At 37.0% G+C, this 18946-nt stretch overlaps 2 protein-coding genes across 6 annotated transcripts; one reads left to right on the forward strand and one right to left on the reverse strand.

The window, feature by feature from the left end:
• The first annotated feature begins 145 nt into the window (after positions 1 to 145).
• LOC126975886 (beta-alanine-activating enzyme) lies at positions 146 to 9290 on the forward strand. 5 transcript variants are annotated; one of them, XM_050823980.1, is made up of 6 exons: positions 146 to 160; positions 1349 to 2178; positions 3102 to 3978; positions 5056 to 5371; positions 7689 to 7952; positions 8737 to 9290. In XM_050823980.1, the coding sequence occupies exons 2-6, from the start codon at positions 1374 to 1376 to the stop codon at positions 9121 to 9123; spliced, it is 2649 nt and encodes an 882-aa protein (XP_050679937.1). In that variant the 5' UTR covers positions 146 to 160; positions 1349 to 1373; the 3' UTR covers positions 9124 to 9290. The 5 variants fall into 5 exon arrangements, with proteins under 5 accessions (XP_050679937.1, XP_050679939.1, XP_050679935.1 ...); XM_050823978.1 differs by lacking the exon at positions 146 to 160 and adding an exon at positions 170 to 591; XM_050823979.1 differs by lacking the exon at positions 146 to 160 and adding an exon at positions 173 to 449.
• Positions 9291 to 11040: 1750 nt separating this feature from the next.
• On the reverse strand, positions 11041 to 12901 carry LOC126975900 (rab GDP dissociation inhibitor alpha). Its single transcript, XM_050824016.1, has one exon. It carries the CDS (start codon positions 12787 to 12789, stop codon positions 11458 to 11460), a length of 1332 nt encoding a protein of 443 aa, XP_050679973.1. The 5' UTR covers positions 12790 to 12901; the 3' UTR covers positions 11041 to 11457.
• Between the last annotated feature and the right edge of the window lie 6045 nt (positions 12902 to 18946).

Genomic DNA, 18946 nt, shown 5'->3' on the forward strand with positions numbered 1-18946 from the left:
ACAATAATACGGCAATTTCATACTTTAACACAGACGTATAATATACGTCTGTGCTTCTAAAAGTGCTTCTTAAACACCCAGTATATACATTATTTGCGGTAACTAAGTAACCGATCCATAAAAACCAAAAAAAGTTTTTTTTGAAATTTGTTTTGTTACTGTAGGTATTTAATTTATTTTATTATTATTTTGTTATTTCAAATATTCTCGTCGTTTATAGAAACGTATATTGTTATGTCCAAGCTTCTATTATATATTTTAAAAGTAGACTGTACGAATTACGCTTAAATTAGAAGTGAGATGTTAAACTAAAAATCTGAGATTATTTATTGCATGACCTGCTGAGTGCTGCTCAATAACAATGAAGTTTAAGCATGGGTACTATAAGATGTTTGTCAACACTTGTGCGAAATATCCATCAAGAGTCGCGATGCGACACCATTGCCGCGGTCAGTTTATCAACTATACATATTCTGAGCTTTATGGTATCTGCGAATACTTATCACAAAATATGCAACAGCTGAATTGTAACAAAAATATTATTGGATTAATAACAGATCGAAATATTATAATTCCTTGCTTGATTGCATCGTAAGTATCTGTTTTATTTGTTTGTAACAACCGAAAATATTAGAATTTTTATACAATTGCCAGAAGTTTACTTTTGTTCAATGAATGATTAGATTGATTACAAACATTGTCAGCCGTTAAACCATTAAACAGATATTCTGTCTGCATAGGTCTAACTAATTAGTCAAAAATGTAACATGTAAGCTTTCAATAGCAAGTTCTAGCTTTAGTTTGTGTTAATTTGAAAAATAAATGTTGTGTGTGTCATATTTTTTTCTAGATATTCAACTATTTTTATATAAATATTGTGCTTTGAAGTGTATAATTATGATATCTACTAATTGATAGCAGATATCATAAATGTGAAATAACTACATATAAAACTAAGTTAATAAACACCTTTCGGTGTTAGTACAGTGTCACATACTTAAGTTTGTCGGACACATCTCCAGGTGGGAGAGTGAGTCCATTGAGCACCTTGTGCAGGGCAAAGTGGAAGGCACCAGTGCCTTAGGCATTAGGTCATCCATGAGATGGACTGATCAAATTAAGTCTGTTGTAGGTGGTCCATTGAACAAGTGTACCAGTCAGCCAGCAGATAAAAGTGGCGAATGCTCATGGGGCAAATCCCAAAGATATCACTTAGTGATGACGCAAACCTCTCTGCCAAGAGTGTCATGAAGATCATAAATGCTTTAGGTCCACTCTTGATATGACAACTGCTCTAAAACTAAAATTGATTTCTTAAATTATAGGTAATTTCTGTTTTTGTTTGCAGGGCACACAAATGCAGCTCCATTTTTATGTTCCTTGACCCAGAACAAGATTTCCATTCAATTATTAATGAGATGCAATTTGACTTCTTGATATCTGTCAGAAATGTTAATAGTAGGTCAACAGAAATATTAAATAGAGAACCTGACAAATCACTAACAATCTTTGATTTGGTCGTAGATATGTACTGTGTACAATCAAAGAATATTCATAACAGAATATGTTCTGAGCAGCCATCATTTATAGCTTCAACCTCTGGTAGTACTGGAAATCCCAAACTTATACAGGTACCAATACAATGTTTGCAACCTAATATTGATGATTTGACTAAAATATTCCAAATAACTCCAAGTGATGTCATTTATTTCTCCACTCCGCTTACTTTTGATCCATCAATGGTTGAAATTTTACTTGCCATAACAAATGGAGCTTCCCTTCTAATAGCTCCGGAAAAATCATGTTTATTATTCCCAGAAGATTTGGAAAATTCTATAACAGTTTGGCAGACAACACCTTCTAAGTTCTTTCAGCTCTCTAATACAGAAATAATGAATAGAATTTTAAGTGCTAATTCTACTTTAAGAATATTGGCATTGGGTGGTGAACCACTGATTGGTGTTAAAAGATTGAAAGAATTGAAACATGAAGACAATAGAACAAAAATTTATGCCTTATATGGAGTCACTGAAATGTCCTGTTGGGCCACAGTGGCTGAACTGGATTTGAATAAAATTGCTAATGATGCAGAAGTACCATTGGGTGACTGTCTTTCAGAAACAAATATATCTATTAAAACTTTAGAAAAAGAAAAAAATAAAGGAAATATTGTTTTGAGTAAGTTTTAAGATCACTTATTTTGTATCAGGTAATCCAATTTATTTTATTTTCTTTGTGGTTTGAGTCAATATGATTATTGGCTCTAAATAATATTGTCACATACCTTAATCTAAAATGGGGTCTGTCTTTTCGAAAATTTGCAAACAAAAATTAAATTTGTATAAAAAATTATATTGAAAATTGAGCACCTCTACCACACATCATTATGTTTTCAGTAGCAAAAAATGATGCTAACTTTCTAGGGTTAAGAAAACTAAAGTAAAAAAATATTAATTTTTGGCAAATTTAGAAGTTTGAGCTACAGTAACTCTTGAAAGCCAAAGAACAGTAAATATGTGCCTGCCCAGAATATTTGCAAAAGTTACTGTTGTAGCAACAAAGTCATCTTTATCATGTAATTCCACCTAGATAATGAATAAGGTTTTCAATGCATCAAATATAGAACTGATGACATATCCACCAATTACTGTATGTTCCACCAATAATAAGCTAAGTATAAAAGTCCTAAAGAGGTGATGAAGTTCCAGGAGGTCATTCAAGACATCCCTGAGGAATACTAGACTGACTCTTTTATTTATACGATTTCAAAGAATGGCATTAAAAATTAAATTGTTTTAATGAGAATCCAGAAACTTACAGTATGACCTAAGTATTGTTTCTGATAAGGGCAGATGATGCTACACAACAGATGAGCCATTTCATCTCTTACACCCATAAAAAATATGTTTAACAATTTATTTACAGTTATTTTTCACTTCTGTATTTCATTATTGCAGTGTAAATATTGTTAAATTCTTTAAACCTTGTGTTGCCATACCGGACATGACATACATCAGCTCCATATTAGGCTCATATGCACACTATTAGTAAAATTGTATGTAACTGTGTATTTTTTTACCTATTTTTTTATCCTATTTCAGTTAGTAAAACAAGAAAATGCATAATATTCAACAGAAATACTGGAAATGAAGAGGTGAATTCTCTAAAATTTTTGGATACTAATGATGTAGGAGAACAAAAGAATGGGACCATTTACTACAGGGGCAGAAGAGATGACATTATCAAAAGATTTGGTCATAAAATAAACTTACAATCAATAGAGTCTACTATAATGCTTTGTCCTAGAGTGAACTCATGTTCGTGTGTGTGGCTCCCAAAACCAATGTTACTTATTACATACTTTTCATCTGACACACTGAACAGTCAAGAACTGGGAGATTTCCTTAAATGCAAACTAGATGATAAATGTTGGCCAGACAAGATTGTAAGAGTTGATAATTTACCCATAAACCCACACGGCAAAGTATCCAGAAAATTATTAGCACAAATGTTTGAAAAATTATCACCATTAAAACAATCAGTAAAGAATCTTAAAAATGTCCTTCTTAAAGAGCTCAAAGTCACTTTGAATAGAAATTTCACATATGATGAAGTTAAAGATATGGACTTTTACGCAATTGGTGGCACCTCATTTCTTGCAATGTCTATGTGTAACAAAATCTCATTAACCTCTCCACAATTTGGTAAACTTATTCTGCCTTACTTGCTATCACAAAGACACACCATTGATGAAATAGTGCAGCTAGCCTCTAAAGAATTGGATGTCGAATCACATAAGCCAAGGAAACGACTGAGGAGGACAAAATCTATAAGTAACGAAAGCAACACATTGTCAAGAACTCAAACAACTAATAAGTCTGTAGTTGGTGTGTCAAGCCCAGTAGAATTTATGGTGGTCTGGACTTACGACACTGGGAAATGTGTTGACTGCTCACCAACTTTATTTCAACATGAATTGTATGTAACACTACACTTAGAACTATAATTACTTATCAATTTATTATTTTTTTAAAGCATGTTATTATATATGTAATAGTAATGACAGTACAATATTGTATATATATTTAAAAAGAGTGGCAAAAAAAGAATGCTGGGAGAGTTTCTTGTGCCGCTTCATCTGTCTCAGAGTGCCCTTTGTTTCCGAAGCCGTAGTAGTATCTAGTATTTTAGAAGTGTTTCAAAAGGAATTGTAAAGGAATCAATTTTGAGAAAATAAATGTCTTTTAAAGTGATAACCCTCACTTCTAGCATTAATTATACAAATTTATAACCGAAATTTATGAATGATGAGGGACTCGAACCCGCAAACTCTTTTCAGCTTTCAGGTTGTGGTTCCATCATAGGATCTACTTTACAGTTGATAACCTACTCAACCCCAATATTTTTTTTAATTTCTTCAAAACATACCTCCATTCTACATCGATCCATGTCACACAATTTTGGGAAAAATTAACCTTGCAATATGGTGCCCGCAGAGTAATTTAGGAACTGTAGCTGTCTTCGATTGTGTATTTCGACTTCTAGAATTCATATCATTATTGTAGGTAAAATTCTGATTTTGTTAAACTTCACTCACAACATATCGATCGTTCTTTGTCTCAGTACATAGTTTTAACAATTGTTACTAAATAATTGAATGCATATAAAACTTCTTTTGGTTAATATTTCTATAATTTTGGGAACTCGTTTTTTTTCAAATATGTAGGTTTATTTTCATTTGGCAGTCCAAATCATAAAATACATGTGAGTGATCAATTTGAACATTTTATGGTTTTGAAACCGTGAACTGTTCCATCACTTGGTCATGATGTGGAGTGTGGGTTGTGTGTCTACCACATCTATCACGGGGGTGTTCCAGAGAGCTGTTTGACCTTCACATGACATGTCATAAACTACTATCACTCATGCAGTGAATGTGTGGTGTTTATCCATATAATAAGACTTAAGAAACTAAGGACAAATTGAATCTATGATTACTGTAATAGCAAAGTAATTTAATATTTGTAAATTGATTTATATTAAATGTTTTTTCAGCACACTATATGTCACTGCAGGCAGCCATTCGGGTAAAGTTGTGGTATGTGATGCAATAAGTGGTTTCACACGAGGTGTAATAAAAGTGAAGTCACGAATAGAGGCACCTGTATTTTGTACGGCGGAGGCCCCAAGTACGGTTCCATGTGGAATAGTTGGTGCCTATGATGGAACAGTATTATGTTTCACTCTAGAAGAATGCAAGGAGTTGTGGCGAGCTAATATTGGATGTATGATTAAAAGTAAGGTGACATGCTGTAATGGAGTTTTGTTTGTTGCTGCATATGACGGAAATGTGAGATGTTTGGATATTAAGGTAATTTTTCCTTCTATAATAAGCATGAGATGTAACACTGTCAAAGTAATGGTTAAAACTCAGTATCACGTATCAGGAATTATGAGGTAAAAAATATTGTGATTGATAGAGCTTTAGTTCAAGATTATAATGCTACCACTTTTATTCCAAGATAATGCACCTTTCCAGAGAAAATAGCATTATAACCGAACCTCAAAGTATGAGATTTTGAAGGCTTGGGCATTCCCGTTTCCTCTCCCCTCCCTAATTTATAAATCGGGAGTAAAGAAAAGGAACACATACAATTGGGTTCTGGCATAACCCCACTACAATATTTTTACATCTTAATTCGTGCTATTACATACTAAGTCCAACCCAAAGTAATTTATGACCGTTCTCAAGTAAAGTAGTATAACAATTTTTTGAAAAATGTAGCAGATTAGCTAGTCCACGGAATGGGCAGAGGTGATTTCATGCCATTCTATAAAAACTAGGAGATACTACTATACTAGCTGTGTCGTTACTGTGTGTTGGCCTCCGCGCAATGCTGTTACGCGACCGAGTAACGCTAAAAGAGTTTGTGTTCTCATTGTGTTCTTATTATATACAGGATGTAATCGTTGTGACCAGGTGATTATTCCTTAACGATTACAGATACAGATTACGATATAAAATAAAAAAAAACTGATATCCCAACCCATACGGAACCGCGTTAGTTTAGGGCTATTTAAATTAAAATACAAGGAATATATCATTAATGTCCAAAAATCAATTTAAAATATTTAAAAAATTAGGATGTTTTGTGTGGCAATGGCAAGTTTAAATAAAGTTTAATTGTATTGTTCCGGGAAAAAAAATATTGCTTTAGTTTTAATTTAAGATCCGAGTTTCACTATTTTTTGTGCTTTGTGCTCATAGAGAATTAATAGTTTGTACACCTTTGTGTGACAGGACTGTGCGTTAGTAGCGCTCTCTGGGTTTCCACGGAAGACCAGCGTTGTGGATTCTTTCGAAACCACAACTATGCTGAGTTGGGGACCCATTGGCGTCATTAGATCATAATTAGATTAGTATAACTTTAAGAACTATTATCAGAATGTATAATGACGTCAATAAACATTTTTCTTTCTTTCTTTCATACCGAAAGTATGTTACCAAATCAGTAAAATGGCATCAATAATTTTTAATAATCAAAATTTTGATATTTCTTGTGCACTCAACTCCATTTGGCAATAAGTAACCAATTTGTACTACCATCTTTAACAGAAGCGAAAAATTGTACCTGGGTCACACCCTTTTAATTATGTATAAATATTTAAGTCCTGAATTTCCAGACATAAAATGATACGGACGGCTACCTAGTTTCCGTTAACCCTCCTCTGGGATCGGTCTACCGCTGCCTGATCCGAAGCACCGTGCCGATCACGCGCCTAGTACGGCCCCTCTTCTTAGGCTGTTGCCGCGTGTGGCACTATAGGTCAGTAGAGTGGGATGAGATGCGGTACTTTTTTGCATCCTGCCTGTCCTGTTTTCGCTGGGTGATCCAGATGCCGCTACTAACGCTGTTGCTGATGTGGCGCTGGTAGGTATGGAACTTTTCATCCTGCTCTGTGCCTATCGGTGGCAGGTCCCAACCATGGTTTGACCGCTCTCCCTTCGTCGTATCCCCTCAATTCGAGGTCACTCTTCAACTGCCATACATAGCGTATTGGCATACATAGCATCGATATATCGAGCGACGTTCGTTCAGTTCCGTGGTCACTTGGAAGAGAAGGCCAAACTGGCCTCTAAAAAGCTTGGTGTACTCGGTAAGGCGAGACAGTACTTCACTATAAGCCACCGCCTGCAACTATATAAGGCGCAAATTCGGCCTCACATGGAGTACTGTTCTCACCTCTGCTCCCCAGTACCAGCTTCTTCCATTTGACCTCATACAGCGAAGAGCGGCTCGAATCATCTCCGATCGGCTTGATTCTTTGGCGTTGCGTAGAGATGTGGGTTCTCTCTGCATCTTGTACCACATTTATCACGGGGAGTGCTCAGAGGAGCTGTTCGGGTTGATTCCTTGGACAAATTTTTGATTCGCTTTGTCGTTCTTGTTTGATAGTTGTTGCTGCAACAATTAATATATAAAATACCTTTTGCCACAACCTGAGAGTTGAACATCACTCAAACGGTTGTCTCAGTTGGAAGAGCGCTTGGATGGAACCCGAGTGGTCGTGGGTTCAAGTCCCGCATTGTTCATAAATTTTGGTGACATATTTAATATATTTTATGTTATGAGGTATAAATTAATATTTCAGTCATAAATAAGAACTTTGTTTGTTGTTTGTTTCAGACAGGTGAAATACTGCACAGCATACAAGTTAGTGACCAAGCTATATCTGCTGACTTAGTTCTTGCCAAGAGTGAATATGTGTTACTGGGCACACTCTCTGGAGTGTGCGCCAGTATTCATACACAGACCAGGACAGTGGTCTGGCGAGGCACTCTCAGTAGCCCTGTGTTTGCTAGTCCTGCTCTTTATGACAATGATAAATATGTGGTGTTTGCTGAAGTTAATGGAGAAATACACTGTCGTACTGTTGAAAAGGGGATAAAGGTAAATATGATTAATAATTATTTCATCTGGCTACAATGTTCGATACAATACGATTTGGCGGAATCATCCTATGACATTATACTAGTTTATGTCACATAAACTGTACTTAATGAAAGTTTTAATACCTAATTATGTGCACTTACATGCACTACTTTATATTATACGCACATATTATAAGCCTGCATGATGCATTCAGGAGCCGCATATTAATACCATAATAAATTTGTAACAGCAAATCGCGATTCGCGGTATTGAGAAGTTTTATGGCAGCTGTCATAGTTCTTTTTAATTCAGAGACAAACTAGAGTCATTCTCTTCTATCATATCGTTCGATATCTTATTTACGTGCAACATTTGTCAAATTCGTTTGCAAATTGACATTTCTTTTCGAACTAAACGACGTGATATTAGAATAGAGGTAAAATAAAATTTCTATGTTGTTCAGAGATGTTCGAAATTTGATTCCAATAATATTATCGAAATAGATGTTATTATTTGGTAATAATAACATTTTTACAGATAAGAAATTTGTTTAAACAAAACAGTCTTATGTTTTTTTGGTGGTCATTAGGTGCGGCTGTTGAACACATCATGGAGGGTTTAAGATATTGGGGTATATAAAAAATATAAGTGATAATATTTTAGTGATACAAACCGAGACATAGTTCTCAGATTATTGTACATTGATTAATCACAACAATGTAATTAATCGAATTCACTCCTTACTGATAAAAACCTAAAATTAAATCTGTCTATTATATTTATTGTGCTATTATAATTTCAGATTTGGAAATACCAAGGTGCACGAGGCAACATATTCTCATCAATCCATATTCGCGAAGTTGAAACTTATAAATGGCAAATGATATTTGGATGTCATGATAGCCACGTGTATAGTATTATTGTGAAAAACTTCCAACCATGCCTGACCTGGAAAACACAACTACCCTCGGCTGTATACTCAACTCCATCTAGGATAAGTGACAAATTGGTGGTAGCAGCTTCAAATAATGGTGTTCTCTCCATACTGGAAGTGGACACAGGAACTGTTATAGCTGATTTTGCGTTGCCCAATGAAACATTTTCATCCCCAGCTGTATATGGGGATTATATTTTTATTGGTTGTAGAAATGACCATATATATGGCATAAAGTATGTTTTAAATTTCTAAATTCTGAAAATATGTTGTTATATTATCAATGTTGTTATTACTTCTCTAAGGTGAATTTTTTTATTATTATATTAAATTGCTTGTAAGTAGGTAGGTACCTACATAATATAGTAACAGCCGAAAGTCATAATTCTTTTGAAAACAAAATATATCTGTGATATTAAAAATAGTTTTATTTTATGATACTATTTTAAGCTTTTTTCTATTATATTGCATTACACTTACGGCATATATCTGTCGCGATGTTCACCATTGACTCCTAGATATTTGGCCCTGTTACAATTATCACTTCTCATATTCTGTAGAAACATAATTATTTTTGTAAAAAATATCAGCTTTATATAAACCGTCAAAAATTATGCGCAGTTTTGGGGATTTCTTGGTATAGCGGCCCTAATTTGCCCTTTTGAGTTTGAATTTAATTACCACCTCTCTAGAGCAAAACGATAGATTGAGTGTTGTTTTGGAAATCAAGTGGTGTAAGATCGGGTGATCTTGCCGGCGTTCTATCTCACCGGACCATGACTGCCAATCCATCTATCCCCAAAATCTTCGTTCAGCTACTCACTGCACAGTTATTAGCTGGGGCCCTTGGGTCTTGCTGGAAGTACAAGTCCCCGGCATCCCGGTTAATGGCAAATTCTCCATTTCTTCAAACACGTCGTTTAAAATTTCGACATACTTTGTAGCATTTAAAGTGCCTTTGAAATTTTTTATAACAAAATGTTTGAATAGGAGGTGAGGTTTCTCCCGTGTAAAATAATATAATAGAAAAATTTGGTATTTCCTTTCCATTTTTAGTAATATATATCTTCACAACGATTGATCCTTATCAGCAACAGAGTCCATTGGTTCTATTATTATACAAGCTGTAATTTTTTGAAAAGTCATTCGGGTCCACTTCCGGCAAAAGTTCAAGAAATTTTAAAAAACTAAAAATAAAGTTATTTGTTCCTTATAAATCAAGGGCATCACTCCTTTCACGACTTTTCTCTTAGCCTTGTAGTATCAAAACTTATCCATCACCGACATTCTCAAAAAACATCCTTAATAATAAAAATGTTTTGTGTTGCTCTTCAAAAATTACGTCAGATCATGAGATGTAGGTACACAGTAAGAAGATTATATCTTCAGATGATGATGTGATTTTATGATCTAAGTTTATAATAATGGTCAATTCACGATTGCCATGACAGAAAAAAATATATAGCCGGTGTATTTTATACTTTGTCTATTAATAATTCCGTATCAAAATTTTGGCAATTTTTTTTGGAATTGGACTCAATTTCCTTCGATCGAGAACCGTTCCTGTTTAAAAACCTAACGGGAATATTTACCACGGTTTTTCCCGTGAAAATAGATTATATCGCGTTTCGAATATAAAATACGGTCTCAGGAGCATTCAATAAGAATGAAAAATATTTCATGTGTTAATCCATATAAGAAACTATTTTCAAAATTTCACCCAAATTCATATTGTCGGGATTGATACTACTGATACCGGATCTTGTATTTTGTTTCCCAGTTTTTTACCTATTAAAAGGTACCTGAAAATCCTGCGTTTTCGTTACCTCCCGGGGATTTCCCGGTTCTGTACACACTAAACGCGCCTCAAGTTACACTAGAGTCTAGACGCAAGAGTAGAGAGAGGCTTATAGGTATACAAAATATATTTAGGAACATAAGATTTTTTAAGAAATCTATGGTCAAACAAGTTTTAATTGTAGGCCTGCTTATTCTTTCCATTCTAGGAATAGGCCTTCATCAGAAAGATAGAGCAGTTGAAAAAGTAGACACTGGGTATACCCAAAATATATTTAAGAGTTAAAATACATACTAAAGAGACTGTAATAATTAATTTCATAGATTTTCTATTCAGGAAATAGGCACTATATCAATATAAATAAAATAAAACACTTTATTACATAATAATGTATTTTATTAATGATCATACACAACAATAATATTAATGTAAAGTGAGCATTCATATTCTTTGACATATTACTTGAGTAAGGACGAACCAAACTGGAATGCAAACTGCATGCAGAACACTGCTTGCGCAGATCATGTTATATTTTGTATCTTAAAATATATAAAAGCATCATAAAGAACAAATTCCTATATTTATGATCATTCTTACAAGTATATGCAAATATAAGAAATGATAAAATTGACTGGAACATTGATCCTAATGCACAAATTTATCTATTGCTTAAAGCACTTACAAATATATACCCCCAAAAACCTCTAATAAACATACATTGCGGGCAGAATATCAACAAATTTAAAATTAAGCAGCACATAATATACATATTTAATAGTAACATAGGATATTCACTGATCTTCCTCTCCTAATTCCACTTTGACTTTCGAGAAATCAAAGTCTTCCCCAGTTCCTCTTTTGTATATTTTCAGCACATCTAAGCATGTCGTCTCAAAATGAGTAGTAGCGTCATAGGATTCTGATATGAAAATCTGGCTTTGGCTTCCATCATCAATTGGTTCATAATAATCAGTAACAGAAACAAATTTTTGTCTGATTGAACCCAGAAGGTCCAAACCAGGCTTAATTTCTGTTTCTGGGTCTTTAGTTTCAACTGTTGTTGACACCATAGCAATAAACCACCCTTTAGCTGCAACCTGGTGTGTATATGACACCACAGACACATAGATATCTGAATTTCTCCCAACCTGTTTCTGAGGAATAATTATTTGAGTTGACAGGGCTTCTTTAGTGTTGTTGATTGGATGATCCAATAGACAAATGCACCGGATCACTTGACCCTTCTTACGAACCTTGTCTGGGACATAGCTTGGGTCACAGTACACCTGTTTGCACTTAGCAACCTCAGTACCAGAACGAACACCAATTACTTTTCCACCTTCTCCAATAACAATCTCATCGATGGGTTTATCTAACATGTATGTGCCTCCATAAATAGCAGAGAGACGGGCAAATCCTTGGGGCAACTCGCCTAACCCATACATGGGATACAAGTAGGGTGACTTACCATAACGAGCAAGTGAATCTGAGTACAACTTAATACGTTGAATAGTTTGTATTGCAGGTTGTTGGAGATAATTATCATCAAGATACAGAGCCAGAGCATGTCCTGTAAAATCTTGAGTATTTCTATCCAGACCAAACTTCTCATATAAAGACTGCATATTTGCAGTACTTGGATCAAAATCTTTCCAAGTCTTAGCATCTTCTTCTTGGAAATCTTGAACATAGATCAAAAAGTTACGGAAGCGCCTCTTTTCAAACATACCCATAAGGTCTGAGGCCAAAGCTTCCTTCTGGTCGACTGGTACTTTTGATATCTTCCCACCTTTATACACGTAGCTGCCTTCAATAGATTTAAATTCTAAATACCGGGTGACGCCCGTATGGATAAGGAGTTTGACAAGTAATCCATTAGCCATTAGAAACTTAGGAATGAGGTCCACGTTCCAGTCGCGACCACGACCATAGGTTTCATCAGGTGCCGGAGCATTGAACTTAGCAAATAACTCTTCTAATGGGGTAATTGAGGCAGATTCACCTCCGTAGTACTTGTTACGGTCAATATGCAAAACTTTCTTTCCGGACACAGATAACATTCCACTAATAATACATTCTTTCAGGCCAGTACCTAGCACAATTGCATCGTATTCTTCATCCATGATTGCACTTGTTATCTCTTGAGGTGAAAATAGCAAATATTTAACGCAATCAGCCAACAAAATGTCAAATCTTGGAATGAAAAACCAATATGTCCGCCAGCGCCGGTGGTGATGACGTATGATAATTTTTTTTTCTAATCTATTTTATGGCACGGGATGCTAGTCCATAGGTAATACATTATTAAAATAACACAGTTAAATTTTTCGAATATAATTTGTAATGAATTTGTAGAGTTAAGTTAGACAACATGTCTTCTAAGTAGAGGGCGTGGTGTGCATTTGTTCATTACATGCTATTCTGAATGTCTGTTTCTAAAACGTTAAAGTTAAACTGTTGACATTCAGATCATGATATATTCTAGCATATGCTCTCATACTTTGATACGGTCTTCTGTCCACAATGCACCATTATTACAACTAGCTTCAGTCTTACTAGATATGCTTGGGTTCTACAATGAACGAATCGCAGCCAGTGTTAATGAAATGTCTAATATCAGCATCTCGCTAATTCATGAACTATTCGCGAAACTCCATCGCCATCTCGGGCATTGAAATAATTAATCTACCAAGAATGATGAAATTTTAATAAGTATTTTCTATGTTGCCTGCCTTTACTTATTTGAAATCTGCATTTACTATATATAATAAAGTATTATTCAATATGCAGGAAATCCTATCGATTTCCATGCTAGAAAAAATCGTATCCAATTTAGTTTGGTAGGGTTGGAAGGTCTGGACTGTACTTCTTTCCTTAATTGTGTCCAATTTAGGATGACTTTAACAAATTGCTTAAAAAGAATAATTTAAGTATTGGAGCACTTTCGCACATAGGTAACATCTACACACAAACTAAGCATAGCCTTAAGTACTAAGTATACCTACAAAAATACCTGTGAAAGCAAACGGACATTTTGTTCTTGTTTTTGTTAGTGATCAGAGTTGTGTAGTTAGAATCATCATCAGCAACATAAACAAGCATAGTCAACCCCGTTAAATTTATTAAAATTCAAAATGTAATGTAAATCCTCATGCAATACTTCTTTAGTCTAGTGCGATCACTAGCTTCCAACCTCGAATTAGAGTGTTTAATTAATAAGTTGTCATACAAATTGTATTAAAAAATCACTTTAGAGCTCTGCGTGACACCACTGAAACATGCCACCTAATGTAATTCTCAATTCAAATGCGATCAAAATCACTTTAATCATATTTGAGGACTGTTTCTTTTATTTAATTCATTCACTGGTTTATTTATAAAAGATGAAATTCCCAACAATCTCATGTTGAATATTATGCTTATATTTCAATTGACAAATTGACTCCATGTAAAATGTGCTTTATTGACTATCAAAAAGGTTTTCATTATTATTCCATGAAGCTATATGGGCCTCGCTGCTAGAGCACGGAGTTGACCCAAAGTACGTAAGGTTGATTAAAACATACTCCAAGTTCGGTAAAAATAGGACTAGAAAAAGAGGTGGTCAGTTCCACATAATGAAAGGTGCCAGGCAGGAAGACACATTCTCTCCAAAAATTTTCACAGCAGAATGCTGAATTGTCTAAAAAACTGACTGCCATTGCAGTCAGTTTTTTAGACATTTAAATCGGGAGACCAAATGTATACGAGTCAATAAAGAGTTTTCGAGCCACTTACGGTTCGTAGTCGATATTGTGGTGTTTGCCCAAAATGATTATGACCTGCAAAATAGCTTACAGAGCTCACGACGGAGAGTAAGAAGGTAGGATTATCACTAAATACATCAAAAACCAAAATATTATCCAATGGGGAGACCAAAGATGTAATGGTGGAAGCCGTGGGGATTTAATACGTCTAAGAATATATTTATTTCGGACAGTTGGTATATTTCAGAAATTGTATAGGCAAGGAAGTAGAAAGAAAAAGAGTGGAAAAAGTATTGGGGATACAGAGAAATCATGAAAAATAGAGAAATAAGTATGTACATAAAGAAAAAAGTTTATGAAGTCTCCATACTACCAACGCTTACATATGAATGCCAGTCTTGGGCGCTAAGGAAGGAGGATGAGAGGAAGGTTGCCGTCAGCCAAAGAAAAATGTAAAGGAGCATACTAGGCATCTGAATTACAGACAAAATAAACAATAAATATATAAGAGAAAAAACTAAACTGACGGATGCCATAGCAAGGATCAGACGGCTGAAATTTGGCTAGGCAGGTCATATATCCGGAGGCCATCCCCCCCCCCCCCCCCACCCCCTAACAAAATATGAGAGCGGTCCGTAAGAAGATATTACCCCAGGAGGGTACCGGCTCTACCAGCCGGAGAATCCCTCACCGAGCACTCTCGCTCGGGCTGCCCTTCGTATTCTGGGGTGGGCACAGTACCGCGCATGACCGAGGACAAACGAGGCATTAACACCACGGCACCCCGCTCCACGCTCAACGTGGTTTTTTGCAATATCAGGGGAATTCACTCCAATTTAAACGCCGTCCACCACCACCTTGAGACGGCGCAGCCGGCCTTGTGTTTCCTTACAGAGACGCAGATATCTCGACCTAGCGATACGTCATATTTAACGTACCCCGGGTACAAAATTGAGCATAATTTTTTGCCTCATGCCGGGGTATGTGTGTACGTTAGGGAGGACATCTGCTGTCGCCGTCTCGGCAATTTTGAGGGTAGGGACCTGTCTACTCTTTGGCTCCGCGTAGATTTAGAGGACCGCGTCCGTATCTATGCGTGTGTCTACAGGTCCCATAGTGGTAACGCAGAAACCGATCATCTCATGGGCTGCGTTCAAGCGGTAATTGACGACGTGCTTGCACAGATCCCCTCCGCTGAAATCGTAGTCTTGGGTGATTTCAACGGGCACAATGCCGAATGGCTTGGATCACGTACCACAGACTACGCAGGGCGATCTGTGCATAATTTTGCATTGGCGTATGGTCTGTCCCAATTGGTTGAGTCGCCAACGCGGCTCCCGGATGTGGATAGCCACATACCGTCCTTATTAGATCTTCTGCTGACTACACATCCCGATGGTTACCAGGTCTTTGTCAACGCCCCTCTCGGAACGTCCGACCATTGCCTCGTCAGGAGTGTAGTGCTTATCCGACGCCAACGTCGCAGACCACCAGCGAACCGCCGCGTTTGGCACTACAAGTCAGCAGATTGGGATAGGATGCGTTCCTTTTTTGCATCCTATCCTTGGGGCAAGGTTTGTTTCCCTTCGGATGATCCTAGTGCCTGCGCCGTTGCAGTAGCCGATGTGATACTGCAGGGCATGGATATTTTTATACCAAGCTCTGTAAAACCGATCGGTGGCAGATCACAGCCCTGGTTCGATGCGTCAGTTAAAGCAGCATCTGACTGCAAAAAACAGGCGTATCGAACTTGGGTTGCGGCCCTGGGCACAAAGGATCCGAACTGCAAAGTTCTTAAGAGGAAATATAGCCGTGCCTCCAGATTTTTTAAGCGGCAAATCGCCCGTGCGAAGTCTAAGCACGTCGTCAAAATCGGCGAGCAGCTTTCCAGTTACCCGACCGGAACATGCAAGTTCTGGTCGCTGTCGAAAGCTGCTCTTGGTAACTTCAACCAGCCATCTATACCGCCGTTGCACATGAGGAATGACACCCTGGCCCATACGGCAAATGAGAAAGCCGAGCTCCTGTGCGCTCTTTTCGCCCCCAACTCGACTCTTGACGACAACGGAAAATCACCGCCGACCATCCCGCGGTGTCAGATATAGCGAAGGCCTTTGACCGTGTATGGCACAAGGCGCTCCTCTCAAAACTTCCATCATTTGGGCTTCCCGAGAGCTTGTGCAAGTGGACCTCCAGCTTCCTCACTGGGCGTAGCATACAAGTCGTTGTTGACGGATATTGCTTGAACCCGAAGCCCGTGAATGCTGGAGTGCCCCAAGGCTGTGTGCTGTCTCCCACGCTGTTTCTTCTGCATATCAATGATATGTTGGACACCTCCAACGTACATTGCTATGCAGACGACAGCACTGGTGATGCCGTATACTCGGGCCATGCAGCTCTCTCTCGGAAAATCGTCGACCAGTGCAGGAAGAAACTTGTGTCATATATCGAGTCCTCTCTCGAGAAGGTCGCGGAATGGGGTAAATTGAACCTTGTCGAATTTAACCCCCAGAAGACTCAAGTTTGCGCGTTTACCACTAAAAAACCCCATTTGTCGTATCACCGCTCTTCGAGAACACTTCTCTTAAAGCCGCGCCTAGTATCGGAATACTGGGTCTCGAAATCTCGAGCGATTGCCAATTCCGTGGCCATCTGGAGGGCAAAGCCAAATTGGCTTCGTAGAAGCTGGGCGTCATCAATAGAGCACGGCAATACTTCAAGCCGGCCCACATTCTAGCGCTCTACAAAGCGCAGGTCCGGCCACACATGGAGTATTGCTGTCATCTCTGGTCTGGCGCACCTTAGTATCTGCTCGATCCATTTGATCGCGTGCAACGTAGAGCAGCTCGAATTGTCGGGGACTCAGTGCTCTATGAACGGCTGGATCTGAATTGGCGTTGCGTAGAGACGTCGCTTCATTGTGTGTCTTCTACCGCATTTATCACGGGGAGTGTTCCGAAGAGCTGTTTAAATTGATTCCTGTTTACTTGCCTGATGCAAGCACCTATTTCTACCGTGAAGAAGTAATGTGTAAACATTACTGTGTTTCGGTCTGAAGGGCGCCGTAGCTAGAGAAATTACTATCCAAATAAAACTTTAATAAATAAACTTACGCAATAATTGTAGTGCCGCTCAGAATTTTTTGGCTTTTCAAGAATCCTTAGCGGCGCTGCATTGTATAGGGCAGAGCGTATCAATTACCATCATCTGAATGTCCTGCTCGTCTCTTCCCATATTTTCATGAAAAATATAATATAAAATAAATACTAGATGGAGGTGAGTGGCTGCATACAGGCGAAAGAAGCTTTCCAATGCATAGACCAGAAGCTTTCTCAAATCAAGATTACGTAGAATAACACATGTGATAACGGGTCACGGCCCTTTCAAAAAGCACGTGTTCATTGTTGGTGTAACCGATAGTAGACTGTGGAGGGCTTGCATGGAAGTAGAAGAAATGGCCATACAGTGTACACATCATCCTAGAGGACTTGGCATGGTGAGATTAAAAACCCAACTCTACCAGGCAAAGTAAGCGCAGATTGGACGTCGAGTTGCGATAATCCGTGATTACCTATACTTACTTAACTTTCGTTCCCAATATTCAGTCTATCTCCGGTTGGGGCCTACTTTAGATAAAATTCAAAACTATCGTTGACTTTTCTGTCCCAATAAACTTATCGACGGTAACTCACTTTATCCGTACACGCTGTCTGTCATTGGGATGACGTATAGCTTACCAGCGATAGAAGTTTGTACGGAAATGACAAGACAGCATCAGATTATTGATAGCTAATTACTGACAGTAGAAGGTAATAATTTATCTCTACCTGTAGATAGTATATTAAGAACAGAATATTTTTTTTTGCACTTAGCTCATACCAATACCTAATACAGTACGAATTTGTTGTTTACGATTACGATTTGTTTTAATCTGTTACAATCAGTTGTTCTATGGTATCAATAATAGTTTCGGTAACAACAGTCGCCGGGTGAATCGGCATTATGTTGAAAGTAATAAAAAGTAAAGGGGCAAATACATTTATCTTCTCAAAAAAAACAGTCCAAATTCAGTAAAAACAAATGACAATACAATCCCACAAACTAAAATGTAACATACTCTCGGTGTTTTCCAGTTTCAACTATTTGAACAATTCCGGTACCTATGTACCGGAATTGTTTTTTAAATAATTGTATTTACAAAATGCCAGTCCAAAACTTTCAGTATGGCCCACGTAAATTATGCGAGTATTATATTAAAAATTATAAAGATATATGAATAGTCATTTAGGTTTAGAGACTGAGCGATTGGAGATTGAATTGAATAAAACAACTGCTTGAGTAGTATGAAGAATGTGAGGAATATATAAGTAATTTTTTTCAGTTACACGATATAACTATATATACAAAATCCTTAAAACTAGTTAACCAATTACAATTGTTACTTAAAAAATATTTACAAGTTTATAAATTACACGCCAATACTAAAGCTTACATTTTGACCAATAGTTAAACGTTTAATTCAATAAGAATTGAG

The sequence above is a fragment of the Leptidea sinapis genome, chromosome 38 (assembly GCF_905404315.1).
Source record: "Leptidea sinapis chromosome 38, ilLepSina1.1, whole genome shotgun sequence".
Classification (NCBI taxonomy): Eukaryota; Metazoa; Arthropoda; class Insecta; order Lepidoptera; family Pieridae; genus Leptidea; species Leptidea sinapis.